Source organism: Salmo salar, chromosome ssa10, assembly GCF_905237065.1.
Source record: "Salmo salar chromosome ssa10, Ssal_v3.1, whole genome shotgun sequence".
Classification (NCBI taxonomy): domain Eukaryota; kingdom Metazoa; phylum Chordata; class Actinopteri; order Salmoniformes; family Salmonidae; genus Salmo; species Salmo salar.
This window is the reverse complement of record NC_059451.1, coordinates 123,005,139-123,022,017: the sequence shown is the minus strand read 5'-3', so window position 1 is coordinate 123,022,017 and position 16,879 is coordinate 123,005,139. Positions and strand designations below refer to the sequence as shown.

At 42.9% G+C, this 16,879-nt stretch overlaps 2 protein-coding genes across 4 annotated transcripts in view; one reads left to right on the top strand and one right to left on the bottom strand.

Moving 5' to 3' along the window:
* Positions 1–6,947, top strand: part of sergef (secretion regulating guanine nucleotide exchange factor) — a 70,991-nt gene extending 64,044 nt beyond the window's left edge. For both annotated transcript variants that reach the window (XM_045688686.1, XM_045688687.1), the window contains exon 9: positions 5,856–6,947. In XM_045688686.1, the coding sequence (XP_045544642.1) occupies positions 5,856–6,064 (209 nt within the window). In that variant the 3' untranslated portion in view covers positions 6,065–6,947. The remainder of the gene's footprint in view (positions 1–5,855) is intronic.
* A 6,244-nt stretch (positions 6,948–13,191) lies between these two features.
* Positions 13,192–16,879, bottom strand: part of LOC106593086 (potassium voltage-gated channel subfamily C member 1) — an 80,702-nt gene continuing 77,014 nt past the window's right edge. For both annotated transcript variants that reach the window (XM_045688662.1, XM_045688663.1), the window contains one exon: positions 13,192–13,575. In XM_045688662.1, coding sequence (XP_045544618.1) covers positions 13,442–13,575 — 134 coding nt within the window. In that variant the 3' untranslated portion in view covers positions 13,192–13,441. The remainder of the gene's footprint in view (positions 13,576–16,879) is intronic.

The window sequence follows — 16,879 nt, the reverse complement described above, 5'->3', positions numbered from 1 at the left end:
CATTACCAGCCTTTCAAAGCACTTCATGGCTACGGACGTGAGTGCTACGGGTCTGTAGTAATTTAGGCAGGTTACCTTAGTGTTCTTGAGCACAGGGACTATGGTGGTCTGCTTGAAACATGTTGGTCTCGTGCCCACCTTGAGTCGCTTCTTGTTTCTAGCTGATAGGAGTGGAACCCGGTGTGGTTGTCTGCTGCAATAACCCATCCCTGACAAGTACCGATGAATTGTGCGTTCCCGAGACGTCGTTCTGCACAGCGCTGTTGTACTGCACTGTTATTTGTCTGTTTGTAGACGGGCCTGTTAGCGTGCACCATTCTTACCATACTCCTTCGACCTGTCTCATCAACAAGCTGTTTTCGTCCACAGGACTGCCGCTGACTGGATGTTTTTTGTTTGTCACTCCCACATTCTCTGTAAACCCTTAGACACTGTCGTACGTGAAAAGCCCAGGAGGCCGTTTCTGATATTCTGGAACCGGTGCGCCTGACACCGACGATCATACCACACTCAGTCGCTTAGGTAAACTAGTTTTGCCCATTCTAATGTTAAATCCAACAGTAACTGAATGCCTCGATGCCTGTCTGCCTGCTTTATATAACAAGCCACGGCCACGTGACTCACTATCTGTAGGAGCGTGAACGGGGTGGTTTACCTAATAAACTATGTACTGGATGTGTGCACAGCAGTGGCCATGCTTACAATCCTGGCAGGTTGTCATTAGTGGTGGGGGGGGGGGAAATCGATAGTTACATATCGAAATATTATTTTTGGGCGATATTATAGATACTAGCTAATGTAATTAATAATAATTGTGTTAGCTAGCGCTAGTCGGCAATACCTTTTTCATCCTATAGCTTGTTTTCTTTTTGAATAGTGAGCCATGTTTTCAGCACTTTTAATTTTTTGTAATTTTTTTTTACATAATTGATCAAAACAAATTTTCTCATGGCTCTCTGCAGAAGACATATAGTAAGCAGATTTGTTTGGAACATCAAAATCAATAAAATTGCAGTATTGAATCGCAATACATAAACAGTATCAGTACAAGTTTGAACACACCTTCTCATTCCAGGGTTGTTCTTTCATTGTAGAATAACAGTGAAGACATCAAAACTATGAAGAAAAAAAACACATGGAATTATGTAGTAACCTGTAATGAACACCAGGGGAGACAGAGAGCTGGTTTCAAGCGCAGGGTGCAGCAGGTGTTTATAGGTAAAGGACCAGAAGAGGAGGCAGGTAGCTGGGTCCAGGGGCAGGCAGAAGGTCATACACAGGAGGAGGCAGGTAGCTGGGTCCAGGGACAGGCAGAAGGTCATACACAGGAGGAGGCAGGTAGCTGGGTCCAGGGGCAGGCAGAAGGTCATACACAGGGGGAGGCAGGTAGCTGGGTCCAGGGACAGGCAGAAGGTCATACACAGGAGGAGGCAGGTAGCTGGGTCCAGGGGCAGGCAGAACATCATACACAGGGAATCCAAAAAGGTAACAGTACAGGCAGGGAAAAAGGCTAATAACGTCGTCCGGGAGATCAGGCAAGAGGTTGATGACAGGAAATCTGATAGGCAAAAGGCATCGTTAGTGAGGATGACCAAAAACTACAATACACGGGAGGACTAATACGGAAATAATCAGAGCTCCGCATAGAATGTGTAACAAAACAAGCAAGACCTCACAATGATGGGGTGCAATGAACTGAACTAAATCGTGTGTGATAATGACATACAGGTGTGTGAACAGGTGATCAGAATTCAGGTGATTTGGGATCTGGAGAGTGAGCTGCGTTCAGCTGGAAGCAGACGTTACATAACCAAAAAAGTGTTAAACAAATCGAAATATATTTTATATTTGAGATTCTTCTAAATAGCCACCCTTTCTTTGCCCTTGATCACAGATTTGCACACTCTTGGCATTCTCTCAACCAGCTTCATGAGGTAGTCACCTGGAATGCATTTCAATTAACAGGTGTGCTTTGTTAAAAGTTTAATTTGTGGCATTTCTTTCCTTAAGGCATTTGATCCAATCAGTTGTATTGTGACAAGGTAGGGGTGGTATACAGAAGAAAGCCCTATTTGGTAAAAGACCAAGTCCATATTATGGCAAGAACAGCTCAAATAAGCAAAGAGAAACGACAGTCCATCATTACTTTAAGACATGAAGGTCAGTCAATCTGGAAAATGTGTGCGGTAGCAAAAACCATCAAGCGCTATGATGAAACTCGCTCTCATGAGGACCGCCACAGGAAAGGAAGACCCAGAGTTACCTCTGCTGCTGGGGATACGTTCATTAGAGATAACTGATTGCAGCCCAAATAAATGCTTCACAGAGTTCAAGTAACAGACATATCTCAGCATCAACTGTTCAGAGGAGACTGTGAATCAGGCCTTCAAGGTCTAATTTCTGCAAAGAAACCACTACTAAAGGACATAAGCTTTGCTGGTGACACTGGCCGTGATTTATTTAGAATTCAAGGCACACTTAACCAGCATGGCTACCACAGCATTCCGCAGCGATACGCCGTCCCATCTGGTTCGCACTTAGTCCCACTATCATTTGTTTTTCAACAGGACAATGACCCAACACACTTCCAGGCCATGTAATGGCTATTTGACCAAAAAGAAGAGTGACGGAGTGCTGCATCAGATGACCTGGCCTCCACAATCACCTGATCTCAACCCAATTCAGATGGTTTGGGATGAGTTGGATCACAGAGAGAAGGAAAAGCAGCCAACAAGCGCTCAGCATATGTGGGAACTCCTTCAAGACTGTTGGAAAAGCATTCCTCATGAAGCTGGTTGAGAGAATGCCAAGAGTATTGAAAGCTGTCATCAAGGCAAAGGTTGGCTACTTTGAAGAATCTCAAATATAAAATATATTTTGAGTTGTTTAACATGTTTTTTTTTGGTTACTAAATGATTCCATATGTGTTATTTCATAGTTTTGATGTCTTCACTATTAATCTACAATGTAGAAAATAGTAAAAATAAAGAAAAACCCTTGAATGAGTAGGTATGTCCAAACTTTTGACTGGTACTGTATAATCGTGATAATCACAATGCATATCGTATTGACACCTAAGTATGATGATTATATCGTATGGTGAGGTCTCAGCCCTAGTTGTCATATCACATTGGCATAAGCTGCCTGCTGTGAGACAGCTTGGTCTGTGAGACAGCTTGGTCTGTGAGACAGCTTGGTCTGTGAGACATCTTGGCCTGTGAGACATCTTGGTCTGTGAGACAGCTTGGCCTGTGAGACAGCTTGGCCTGTGAGACATCTTGGTCTGTGAGACATCTTGGCCTGTGAGACAGCTTGGTCATTCAGCTCCAGATCTTGGTCTGTGAGACATCTTGGCCTGTGAGACAGCTTGGCCTGTGAGACAGCTTGGCCTGTGAGACAGCTTGGCCTGTGAGACATCTTGGTCTGTGAGACAGCTTGGTCTGTGAGACAGCTTGGTCTGTGAGACAGCTTGGCCTGTGAGACAGCTTGGCCTGTGAGACATCTTGGCCTGTGAGACAGCTTGGCCTGTGAGACAGCTTGGCCTGTGAGACAGCTTGGCCTGTGAGACATCTTGGTCTGTGAGACATCTTGGTCTGTGAGACAGCTTGGCCTGTGAGACAGCTTGGCCTGTGAGACATCTTGGCCTGTGAGACATCTTGGCCTGTGAGACATCTTGGCCTGTGAGACATCTTGGCCTGTGAGACATCTTGGTCTGTGAGACATCTTGGTCTGTGAGATAGAGACAACTTGTTTTATCTGTTCCCTCTGCTGGCACAGAACCCAGAGGCTTTTGATCCATTGGTCAGAAAAATAGAGGGAGATGGAGAGACAAAGGGAATCACTCGATGAAAGGAGAGACGGAAATGGGGGGGGGGAGAAGAGACAGAAACAGACAGAACATTGGGATGGGTAGATTGAAAAGCTTGAAGATGTGAGCTGTGTTGAGAAAGCAGCAGGCAAAGTTATGCCTCCTGTGTTGCCATGACAACGGGACCTATTAGTTGACCGAACTGTGTTGCCATGGCACGTGTCTCCACGGTGACGCAGCCCTATCTGGACCACACCCACCAAAACCAACAAGCTCTTTTACCAGCTGTCGGAGAGGGAACACAGAAGAAGAGGCAAGGTGGAGAGACTGTCTGGAGCTGAATGACACTGTGTGTTAAACATATTTTTGTTGAGCCCCCAAGGGTTGTGTGTGTGTGTGTGTCTGTGTGTGTGTCTCTGTGTGTGTGTGTGTGTCTGTGTTTGCCTATTTGAATCTACACAGACTACTGTGAAGTCGTTGGATTTTGTTCTTTCATACCCAATCATTTTTCCTATTCTAGTTGAGCAAATGTGTAATCCCCGTTTCCTGGTCATACAAGATCGATGTGTTTGTGTTGGCAGCTAGAACCAAAATGTGCATGCATGCTGGACAGCTACTGATCTGATAGAAAAGATCTGAGAAACTAGTGATGTATCACTAGTTAGTGTCGTATAACCAACTAGTTAGTGTCGTATAACCAACTAGTTAGTGTTGTATAACCAACTAGTTAGGGTCGTATAACCAACTAGTTAGGGTCCTATAACCAACTAGTTAGGGTCGTATAACCAACTAGTTAGGGTCGTATAACCAACAAGTGATGTATAACCAACTAGTATAACCAACTCTGTTAGCTCCAACTAACTAGTCTCTGTTAGCTCCATCTGACCAGTATATGTCAGGTCCATCTGACCAGTATATGTCAGGTCCATCTGACCAGTATATGTCAGGTCCATCTGACCAGTATATGTCAGGTCCATCTGACCAGTATATGTCAGGTCCGTCCAACTGACCAGTATATGTCAGGTCCAACCATCTGACCAGTATATGTCAGGTCCAACCATCTGACCAGTATATGTCAGGTCCAACCATCTGACCAGTATATGTCAGGTCCAACCATCTGACCAGTATATGTCAGGTCCAACCATCTGACCAGTATATGTCAGGTCCAACCATCTGACCAGTATATGTCAGGTCCAACCATCTGACCAGTATATGTCAGATCCAACCATCTGACCAGTATATGTCAGGTCCAACCATCTGACCAGTATATGTCAGGTCCAACCATCTGACCAGTATATGTCAGGTCCAACCATCTGACCAGTATATGTCAGGTCCAACCATCTGACCAGTATATGTCAGGTCCAACCATCTGACCAGTATATGTCAGGTCCAACCATCTGACCAGTATATGTCAGGTCCAACCATCTGACCAGTATATGTCAGGTCCAACCATCTGACCAGTATATGTCAGGTCCAACCATCTGACCAGTATATGTCAGGTCCAACCATCTGACCAGTATATGTCAGGTCCATCTGACCAGTATATGTCAGGTCCATCTGACCAGTATATGTCAGGTCCAACCATCTGACCAGTATATGTCAGGTCCAACCATCTGACCAGTATATGTCAGGTCCAACCATCTGACCAGTATATGTCAGGTCCAACCATCTGACCAGTATATGTCAGGTCCATCTGACCAGTATATGTCAGGTCCGACCATCTGACCAGTATATGTCAGGTCCAACCATCTGACCAGTATCATAAAATAGTTGGGAAATGTTTTTGTGCTCAACTGTTTTTACCAATTCTTGTTGGTGATCTTTTAGCCTGGTCACACCAGATCAGTTTGTGTTGTCTTCTCTTAGCCTGGTCACACCAGATCAGTATGTGTTGTCTTCTCTTAGCCTGGTCACACCAGATCAGTTTGTGCTGTCTTGCCAACTCCTATGGTCATTGTCATGCCAAACATGTACAGATCTGGGATCAGGGTATTAATCTCCTGTCTGTTATCTCTAGCTGACCAGCTTCCTCTACTCTCCTCTCCAGGGGGTCGCCTGCTCTCCTGGGGGTGGAACGAACATGGGATGTGTGGGGACGGTTCCGAGACAGATGTCAGCGAACCACAGCCCATTCCTGCCCTCAGGCCTCTTGTGATTGGCTGTGGCGCTGGCCACTCTATGGCACTGTGTGCTGTGAGGACAGCTGAAGAGAAGTCTACAGAGGACATGGAGATAGAACGAGCAACGCTAGTTTGAAACTAGCATGTTTGAAGCTAACTTATAAGGACTGTTCCCGGGTAAGATGGTGGACCGCTTGTGCCGCTGATTTGAAGCCAATGTCTATTGTTTTATCTCTATGGCAGAGGACACCCAGCTCACTGTGGGGCGTGAGAGTAACATGATAGGGTATGAATCATGATCACTCAGTCTATGTGGAATGAGCCTCAGGGGAAAATCTGGGAGGAGGACTTTTTGAATGATGTTAAGTATGTGGTTGTGTGTCTGTCTGAGCAAAATAGCCAAACCCTGTTATGATTGCTTTGTTGTTGGCCAAAGTAAGACGCATGTAAATTCAGTATGACCGGGTACATTCTGTCTTCGTAATGTATTTTATTTCCATCTATGACACATTGCCCTTTTTGTTCCAAGAGCGCGTACTCACAAAGCCTGTCAGAGTAGGTGGGCTGTACTAGGATCAATTCTATTTAAATTCTAATCAATTCAGAAAGTAAACCCCATTTTCCAAATGTTCCTAACTGAAAAGCATTGAAGAGAATTGGAATTTCAGTGCACATCCTGAATTGACTGGAATTAAAATGGAATTGACCCTAAACCTGCTGTCCCATGTAATCGTATTCTTGTAGTCATTTTAAAAGACGAACCTGATCCTAGAACAGCACACACTTGATACATTACGGCCCCAGGTCTGTATTCCAACTGGAAGACGTCAAAATAAATATTGTTCTGGCGTTAGAGACGGGTGAGTTTATGTATGATCAGGGACAGAGGCCATCATTCCTCGAGCCCAGTCCAGATATGATTGGGGGTCAGGGAGATGGATACACAAGTCTATACATGATGCCTATGTCCCAAGACATAAAGTACCAGTCAAAAGTTTGGACGCACCTACTCATTCAAGGGTTTTTCTATATTTAAAAAAAATTATTTTCTACATTGTAGAATAATTTGTGAAGGCATCAAAACTATGAAATAACACATGGAATCATGTAGTAACCAAAGAAGTGTTAAACAAAATATATTATTTTAGATTCTTCAAAGTAGCCAACCTTTGCCTTGATGACAGCTTTGCACACTCTCGGCATTTTCTCAATCAGCTTCATGAGGAATGCTTTTCCAACAGTCTTGAAGGAGTTCCCACATATGCTGAGCACTTGTTGGCTGCTTTTCCTTCACTCTGCGGTCCAACTCATCCCAAACCATCTCAACTGAGTTGAGGTCGGGTGATTGTGGTGGCCAGGTCATCTGATGCAGCACTCCATCACTTTCCTTCTTGGTCAAATAGCTCTTACACAGCCTGGAGGTGTGTTTTGGGTCATTGTCCTGTTGAAAAACAAATGATATTCCCTCTAAGCGCAAAACCAGATGGGATGGTGTATCGCTACAGAATGCTGTGGTAGCCATGCTGGTTAAGTGTGCCTTGAATTCTAAATAAATCACTGACAGTGTCATCAGCAAAGCACCACCACACCTCCTCCTCCATGCTTCATGGTGGGAACTACACATGCAGAGACCATCTGTTCACAAACTCTGTGTCTCACAAAGACAAGGCGGTTGGAACCAAAAATATCAAATTTGGACTCATCAGACCAAAGGACAGATTTCCGTGTTTCTTGGCCCAAGCAAGTCTCTTTTTGTTATTGTTGTCCTTTAGTAGTGGTTTCTTTGCAGCAATTCGACCATGAAGGCCTGATTTCAAGTAGTCTCCTCTGAACAGTTGATGTTGAGATGTGTCTGTTACTTGAATTCTGTGAAGCATTTATTTTGGCTGCAATTTCTGAGGCCGGTAACTCTAATGAACTTGTCCTCTGCAGCAGAGGAAACTCTGGGTCTTCCTTTCCTGTGGCGGTCCTCATGAGAGCCAGTTTCATCACAGCGATGGATGATATTTTGCGACTGCACCACATGATTCCGTTTGTGTTATTTCATAGTTTTGATGTCTTTACTATTATTCTATAACGTAGTGAGTAGGTGTGTTCAAACTTTTGACTGCTTCCTTTCCCAGTTTGTATATATATATATGCTAGGCCAGTGCAATAGTTCCATCTCTGTCACTGGCCCCCTTTTTATTGCAGTGATCTTGACTGACAGAAGGCACTCAAATCTCCTGGACTCCCTCACTCAGTAATACCGGGTCTGTGTCCCAAATGGCACCCCTAAATTCCCTTTTGTAGGACACATATGTCTCATAGGGCTCTGGTCAAAAGGAGTGTACTATTTAAGGAATAGGGCTCTGGTCAAAAGTAGTGCACTATATAGAGAGTAGGGTGCCATTTGGGACACATTTTCAGGCTATACTGTTGTTATACAGTGAAATATTTATATTTTATCCGCTGGCCCTGTAGAATGCTATATGTGTAGCAGGCCGATGAGGTTATATGGGTAATATTTGTCATAATTACTGAAGTTTTAAGACCATGTATAGGAGGTGATATAAGGACTGGACGACCGTTAAATGTCTTCACTGTATGTTATGGGGATTGTGTCTACATTGAAATACTGCAGGTATTTTGTCAAATCCTGTCTTGTTTAAATGTTTCCAATTTGAATGGCCCCTGACATCTCTCATTGTCTGTCTGTCTGTCTGTCTGTCTGTCTGTCTGTCTGTCTGTCTGTCTGTCTGTCTGTCTGTCTGTCTGTCTGTCTGTCTGTCTGTCTGTCTGTCTGTCTGTCTGTCTGTCTGTCTGTCTGTCTGATAAGCGATCGTACAGTTTGCAGGATATATTACAATATCATTGTGTATGTTTATCTATGCAAAGAAATGATGATATGGGATTGGGAGGCAGCCTGAAAACATTGATGTCACTGAAATATGTTTGTGATGATAAAAAATGGTTATAAAAAGATTACATAAAATGAAGATAAACCAATGAATTACTACTATCTTTGACTTTCTTCAAAAAATAAATCAACACTCATTGAAAAATAATCGTATGTGTTTTAAAATGTTTATTTTTTTTCACTATTTAAATGTACAATCTGACTCTGAACTGTTCAGAACTTTTCAGAAAAAAATACACAGAAATCCCTAAACAACAAACCAGTTGAAACGATCACTGAAGGGAACGAACACCCTGCAAATAACTAGACACACTGTTCAAGTTTCACAAAACGGACCACAATACTTTCCTGTTTGTTGGGTTAATGATTGTTATAAAGGATTACTGCTGGGTCGTATTCATTAGGGGATGGAACGGAAAACGTTTCAAAATATTTTGCTATGAAGAAAAAAAAATATGTGTTACTTATTGGATAATTTCAAGAAGTCCCTCCTTGTTTCAGTCCGTTTACTTCCGTTTTGCTGCCTAATGAACATGACCCTGTTGTTTGTTCCATGTTGGACACCATAGTTTCCTCCCATTGTGCTCAGGTAGTTCCATTGGCAGCCATTGGTCCAGCTGTGTTCTGTCAGGAAGCACATCGACATCTCAGTAAGCTGTCAGTCAGTAGGCAGTGTGTTTTTGTAGTGGTTTCATAAACATGTTGGTCCCTTAATAACCACTGGATAACAGTAACTACCGTATTTAATTTTTACAAATGATGTAAACTGGTGAATAACCCTTGACTTAAAGCCTGCAGGTATAATGCATTATAAGACTTCATACAGCGTTGTCTCAGTATCCTCTCATTGTGGCCAAATAACAGTCATTTAGAGCCATTTAAAGTGGGTTGTGCATGTTATACATACAGAAACATAACATATTATAAGCCTTATAATAAGACATTATAAAGATTTATACATGTTTATAACAAGTAATAAAACATAATACCTGCAGGCTAAAAGGGATACCAAATTATGCTTTTACAACCAATTACTAGTACTTACACTGCTTCGACAAAACATTAAGAACACCTGCTCTTTCCATGACATAGACTGACCAGGTGAAAGCTATGATCCCTTATTGATGTCACCTGTTAAATACACTTCAAATCAGTGTAGATGAAGGGGAGGAGACGGGTTATAGAAGTATTTTTAAGACTTGAGACATGGATTATGTGTGTGTGTGCCATTCAGAGGATGAAGGGGCATGTTAAAAGATTTAAGTGCCTTTGAGCGAGGTTTGGTAGTAGGTGCCAGGCGCACCGGTTTGTGTCAAGAACTGCAACGCTGCTGGGTTTTTCATCCTCATCAGTTTCCCATGTGTATAAAGAATGGTCCACCACACAAAGGACATCCAGCCAACTTGACACAACTGTGGGAATCACTGGAGTCAACATGGACCCAGCATCCCTGTGGAACGCTTTTAACACCTTGTAGAGTCCCATGCCCTGATGAATTAAGGCTGTTCTGAGGGAGAATATTAGGAAGGTGTTCCTAATGTTTTGTACTCTTTATATTTTCAACTTTTTGAATGATATCCACCTTTTCAATAGCTATGCATTTTTGGGGTTTGTTATACTGCCTTGCCTGCCTAAGCTTTCAGATGTTGTACTACTACTGATCATTGGTATGACTGACAGCTGAACGACTACACTGACTAGTCTTTCATGTTGGTTAAAACAAATTCCCCCTGGGATGGTTCCGTAAACTAGAGGCCCTTTTCCGCTATGATGAAGTGACAATGTTCTGGCTATGATTTATTAACGGTAGGTTGGTTCACCTATTAAAAGTGCCCTCACATAGTTAAAAACCAAAATGTTGGTTGAAAATATAGGCCTACTGTTGCTAATTGGTATTTTCAACCTACAGCCATGCCATTGAATAGGAAAAATATACACATTGTTGTTCAACTGTAATCGTGTGTTGATACTTGATAGGCTAAATGTGTGACATTTCTATCAGGAAGTGGAATTTGCTTAACCAACACGGTTGTAGGTTTTTATCTGACCGCTTTGTAACAGCAGATCTGGTTGTTATAATGCCTTGGCTTTAGTGATCAACAGCAAAGAAGTGAGAGTGGTGTGTTTTAGAAATTATTATATTGCTTATATTGTTATTGTGTTTGGGCTCCTATGTGGACAAACAGTATTTAAATCCTAACTTTGTCTCAGAAAGTATAATGAAAGGAATTTTTATTTTCACAGGTGCAAACAGTGCAAAAGGCTTATAATTATTATTATAATTATTATTATGTGACAATGACAGTGCAACTTTACTATGTAAAAACTTGCTGTTAACTTGGTTTCGTCTGGCTGACATAAGTGATAATCTGTTGGGGAAGGGGGGTGATAATCTGTTGGGGAAGGAGGATGATAGAACAGTAGGAATAGAGATAATCTGTTGGGGAAGGAGGGTGATAGAACAGTAGGAATAGAGATAATCTGTTGGGGATGGAGGGTGATAATCTGTTGGGGAAGGAGGGTGATAATCTGTTGGGGAAGGCAGGTGATAATCTGTTGGGGAAGGAGGGTGATAGAACAGTATTGGGGAATAGAGTGATAATCTGTTGGGGAAGGAGGGTGATAGAACAGTAGGAATAGAGATAATCTGTTGGGGAAGGAGGGTGATAGAACAGTAGGAATAGAGATAATCTGTTGGGGAAGGAGGGTGATAGAACATATATCTGTTGGGGAAGGGGGTGATAGAACTGTTGGGAATAGAGATAATCTGTTGGGGAAGGAGGGTGATAGAAACGTAGGAATAGAGATAATCTGTTGGGGAAGGGGGTGATAGAAACGTAGGAATAGAGATAATCTGTTGGGGAAGGAGGGTGATAGAATCGTAGGAATAGAGTATAATCTGTTGGGGAAGGGGGGTGATAATCTGTTGGGGAAGGAGGGTGATAGAACAGTAGGAATAGAGATAATCTGTTGGGGAAGGGGGGTGATAATCTGTTGGGGAAGGAGGGTGGTAGAACAGTAGGAATAGAGATAATCTGTTGGGGAAGGAGGGTGATAGAAACGTAGGAATAGAGATAATCTGTTGGGGAAGGGGGGTGATAGAAACGTAGGAATAGAGATAATCTGTTGGGGAAGGGGGGTGATAATCTGTTGGGGAAGGAGGGTGATAGAAACGTAGGAATAGAGATAATCTGTTGGGGAAGGGGGGTGATAGAAACGTAGGAATAGAGATAATCTGTTGGGGAAGGGGGGTGATAGAAACGTAGGAATAGAGATAATCTGTTGGGGAAGGAGGGTGATAGAAACGTAGGAATAGAGATAATCTGTTGGGGAAGGGGGGTGATAGAATGTATCTGGGTAACAGTTTATTATTATTATTATTATTTTAAAACAGAAGCAGCACACAAATATTTTATAATCACTCAAAATAAACATTTAGGAGTACTAGTACAGAGTTTTTGCACACACAAGTTTATATACAGGCACTAGGCACATACACACCAACAATAGGCACAGAACATTACAGAACGTTACAGCACAATAACCAGTCACAGATACTGACCTACATGAGGCCCGACAACAACACTCCCTATGCTGAGTTAAACCAAATGGCACCCTATTCCCTATGTAGTGCACTACTTTAGACCAGAGCCCTATGGCACCCTATTCCCTATGTAGTGCACTACTTTAGACCTGAGCCCTATGGCACCCTATTCCCTATGTAGTGCACTACTTTAGACCAGAGCCCTATGGCACCCTATTCCCTATATAGTGCACTACTTTAGACCTGAGCCCTATGGCACCCTATTCCCTATGTAGTGCACTACTTTAGACCAGAGCCCTATGGCACCCTATTCCCTATATAGTGCACTACTTTAGACCAGAGCCCTATGACACCCTATTCCCTATGTAGTGCACTACTTTAGACCAGAGCCCTATGGCACCCTATTCCCTATGTAGTGCACTAATTTAGGCCAGAGCCCTATGGCACCCTATTCCCTATGTAGTGCACTACTTTAGACCAGAGCCCTATGGCACCCTATTCCCTATGTAGTGCACTACTTTAGACCAGAGCCCTATGGCACCCTATTCCCTATGTAGTGCACTACTTTAGACCAGAGACCTATGGCACCCTATTCCCTATGTAGTGCACTAATTTAGACCAGAGCCCTATGGCACCCTATTCCCTATATAGTGCACTACTTTAGACCTGAGCCCTATGGCACCCTATTCCCTATATAGTGCACTACTTTAGACCAGAACCCTATGGCACCCTATTCCCTATATAGTGCACTACTTTAGACCAGAGCCCTATGACACCCTATTCCCTATGTAGTGCACTACTTTAGACCAGAGCCCTATGGCACCCTATTCCATATATATAGTGCACTAATTTAGACCAGAGCCCTATGGCACCCTATTCCATATATATAGTGCACTACTTTAGACCAGAACCCAATGCCACCCTATTCCCTATGTAGTGCACTAATTTCTGATCAGTGTGGGTATTAAATAGGATTAGGATGCCATTTAGTCTGTGAGGTACAGGCTGCCACCTTAACACCCAATTATTTAAAACTAATTTTACACACAACAAACGAGGCTAATGTATTATCAGGTGGGTGGCTGGTGTTGCGGTGATGGGGTCTTATTATGGGATAGACATATGGTGGTGGGAACACCACGGTTCATTACACAAACTGAGTCTGATGCTGCTGGTCTGCTCCGAGGCTGTCGCTGGTCGGTCTCTACAAACATATCAAAAACAAAACAACACAGACAATTATTACAACAAATGATGTATGAGGATGATGCTGACGATGGATAGGAGGCTAGAATACCTCTACTATAACAATGTAGGAGGCTAGGCTAGAATACCTCTACTATAACAGTGTAGGAGGCTAGAATACCTCTACTATAACAGTGTAGGGGGCTAGAATACCTCTACTATAACAGTGTAGGAGGCTAGAATACCTCTACTATAACAGTGTAGGGGGCTAGGCTAGAATACCTCTACTATAACAGTGTAGGGGGCTAGAATACCTCTACTATAACAGTGTAGGAGGCTAGAATACCTCTACTATAACAGTGTAGGAGGCTAGAATACCTCTACTATAACAGTGTAGGAGGCTAGAATACCTCTACTATAACAGTGTAGGAGGCTAGAATACCTCTACTATAACAGTGTAGGAGGCTAGAATACCTCTACTATAACAGTGTAGGAGGCTAGAATACCTCTACTATAACAGTGTAGGAGGCTAGAATACCTCTACTATAACAGTATAGGAGGCTAGAATACCTCTACTATAACAGTGTAGGGGGCTAGAATACCTCTACTATAACAGTGTAGGAGGCTAGAATACCTCTACTATAACAGTGTAGGAGGCTAGAATACCTCTACTATAACAGTGTAGGAGGCTAGAATACCTCTAACAGTGTAGGGGGCTAGAATACCTCTACTATAACAGTGTAGGGGGCTAGAATACCTCTACTATAACAGTGTAGGGGGCTAGAATACCTCTACTATAACAGTGTAGGAGGCTAGAATACCTCTACTATAACAGTATAGGAGGCTAGAATACCTCTACTATAACAGTGTAGGGGGCTAGAATACCTCTACTATAACAGTGTAGGAGGCTAGAATACCTCTACTATAACAGTGTAGGAGGCTAGAATACCTCTACTATAACAGTGTAGGAGGCTAGAATACCTCTACTATAACAGTGTAGGGGGCTAGGCCAGAATACCTCTACTATAACAGTGTAGGGGGCTAGAATACCTCTACTATAACAGTGTAGGAGGCTAGAATACCTCTACTATAACAGTGTAGGGGGCTAGAATACCTCTACTATAACAGTATAGGAGGCTAGAATACCTCTACTATAACAGTGTAGGAGGCTAGAATACCTCTACTATAACAGTGTAGGGGGCTAGAATACCTCTACTATAACAGTGTAGGAGGCTAGAACACCTCTACTATAACAGTGTAGGGGGCTAGAATACCTCTACTATAACAGTGTAGGAGGCTAGGCTAGAATACCTCTACTATAACAGTGTAGGGGGCTAGGCCAGAATACCTCTACTATAACAGTGTAGGGGGCTAGGCCAGAATACCTCTACTATAACAGTGTAGGGGGCTAGAATACCTCTACTATAACAGTGTAGGAGGCTAGAATACCTCTACTATAACAGTGTAGGAGGCTAGAATACCTCTACTATAACAGTGTAGGAGGCTAGAATACCTCTACTATAACAGTGTAGGAGGCTAGAATACCTCTACTATAACAGTGTAGGAGGCTAGAATACCTCTACTATAACAGTGTAGGGGGCTAGAATACCTCTACTATAACAGTGTAGGAGGCTAGAATACCTCTACTATAACAGTGTAGGGGGCTAGAATACCTCTAACAGTGTAGGGGGCTAGGCTAGAATACCTCTACTATAACAGTGTAGGAGGCTAGAATACCTCTACTATAACAGTGTAGGGGGCTAGAATACCTCTACTATAACAGTATAGGAGGCTAGAATACCTCTACTATAACAGTGTAGGGGGCTAGGCCAGAATACCTCTACTATAACAGTGTAGGAGGCTAGGCCAGAATACCTCTACTATAACAGTGTAGGAGGCTAGAATACCTCTACTATAACAGTGTAGGAGGCTAGAATACCTCTACTATAACAGTGTAGGAGGCTAGAATACCTCTACTATAACAGTGTAGGGGGCTAGAATACCTCTACTATAACAGTGTAGGGGGCTAGAATACCTCTACTATAACAGTGTAGGAGGCTAGAATACCTCTACTATAACAGTGTAGGGGGCTAGAATACCTCTACTATAACAGTGTAGGTGGCTAGAATACCTCTACTATAACAGTGTAGGAGGCTAGAATACCTCTACTATAACAGTGTAGGGGGCTAGAATACCTCTACTATAACAGTGTAGGGGGCTAGAATACCTCTACTATAACAGTGTAGGAGGCTAGAATACCTCTACTATAACAGTGTAGGGGGCTAGAATACCTCTACTATAACAGTGTAGGAGGCTAGAATACCTCTACTATAACAGTGTAGGAGGCTAGAATACCTCTACTATAACAGTGTAGGGGGCTAGAATACCTCTACTATAACAGTGTAGGGGGCTAGGCTAGAATACCTCTACTATAACAGTGTAGGGGGCTAGGCTAGAATACCTCTACTATAACAGTGTAGGAGGCTAGAATACCTCTACTATAACAGTGTAGGAGGCTAGAATACCTCTACTATAACAGTGTAGGAGGCTAGAATACCTCTACTATAACAGTGTAGGGGGCTAGAATACCTCTAACAGTGTAGGAGGCTAGAATACCTCTACTATAACAGTGTAGGAGGCTAGGCTAGAATACCTCTACTATAACAGTGTAGGGGGCTAGAATACCTCTAACAGTGTAGGAGGCTAGAATACCTCTACTATAACAGTGTAGGGGGCTAGGCTAGAATACCTCTACTATAACAGTGTAGGAGGCTAGAATACCTCTACTATAACAGTGTAGGAGGCTAGAATACCTCTACTATAACAGTGTAGGAGGCTAGAATACCTCTACTATAACAGTGTAGGGGGCTAGAATACCTCTAACAGTGTAGGAGGCTAGAATACCTCTACTATAACAGTGTAGGAGGCTAGGCTAGAATACCTCTACTATAACAGTGTAGGAGGCTAGAATACCTCTACTATAACAGTGTAGGGGGCTAGAATACCTCTACTATAACAGTGTAGGGGGCTAGAATACCTCTACTATAACAGTGTAGGGGGCCAGAATACCTCTACTATAACAGTGTAGGGGGCTAGAATACCTCTACTATAACAGTGTAGGGGGCTAGAATACCTCTACTATAACAGTGTAGGGGGCTAGAATACCTCTACTATAACAGTGTAGGGGGCTAGAATACCTCTACTATAACAGTGTAGGAGGCTAGAATACCTCTACTATAACAGTGTAGGAGGCTAGGCTAGAATACCTCTACTATAACAGTGTAGGAGGCTAGAATACCTCTACTATAACAGTGTAGGAGGCT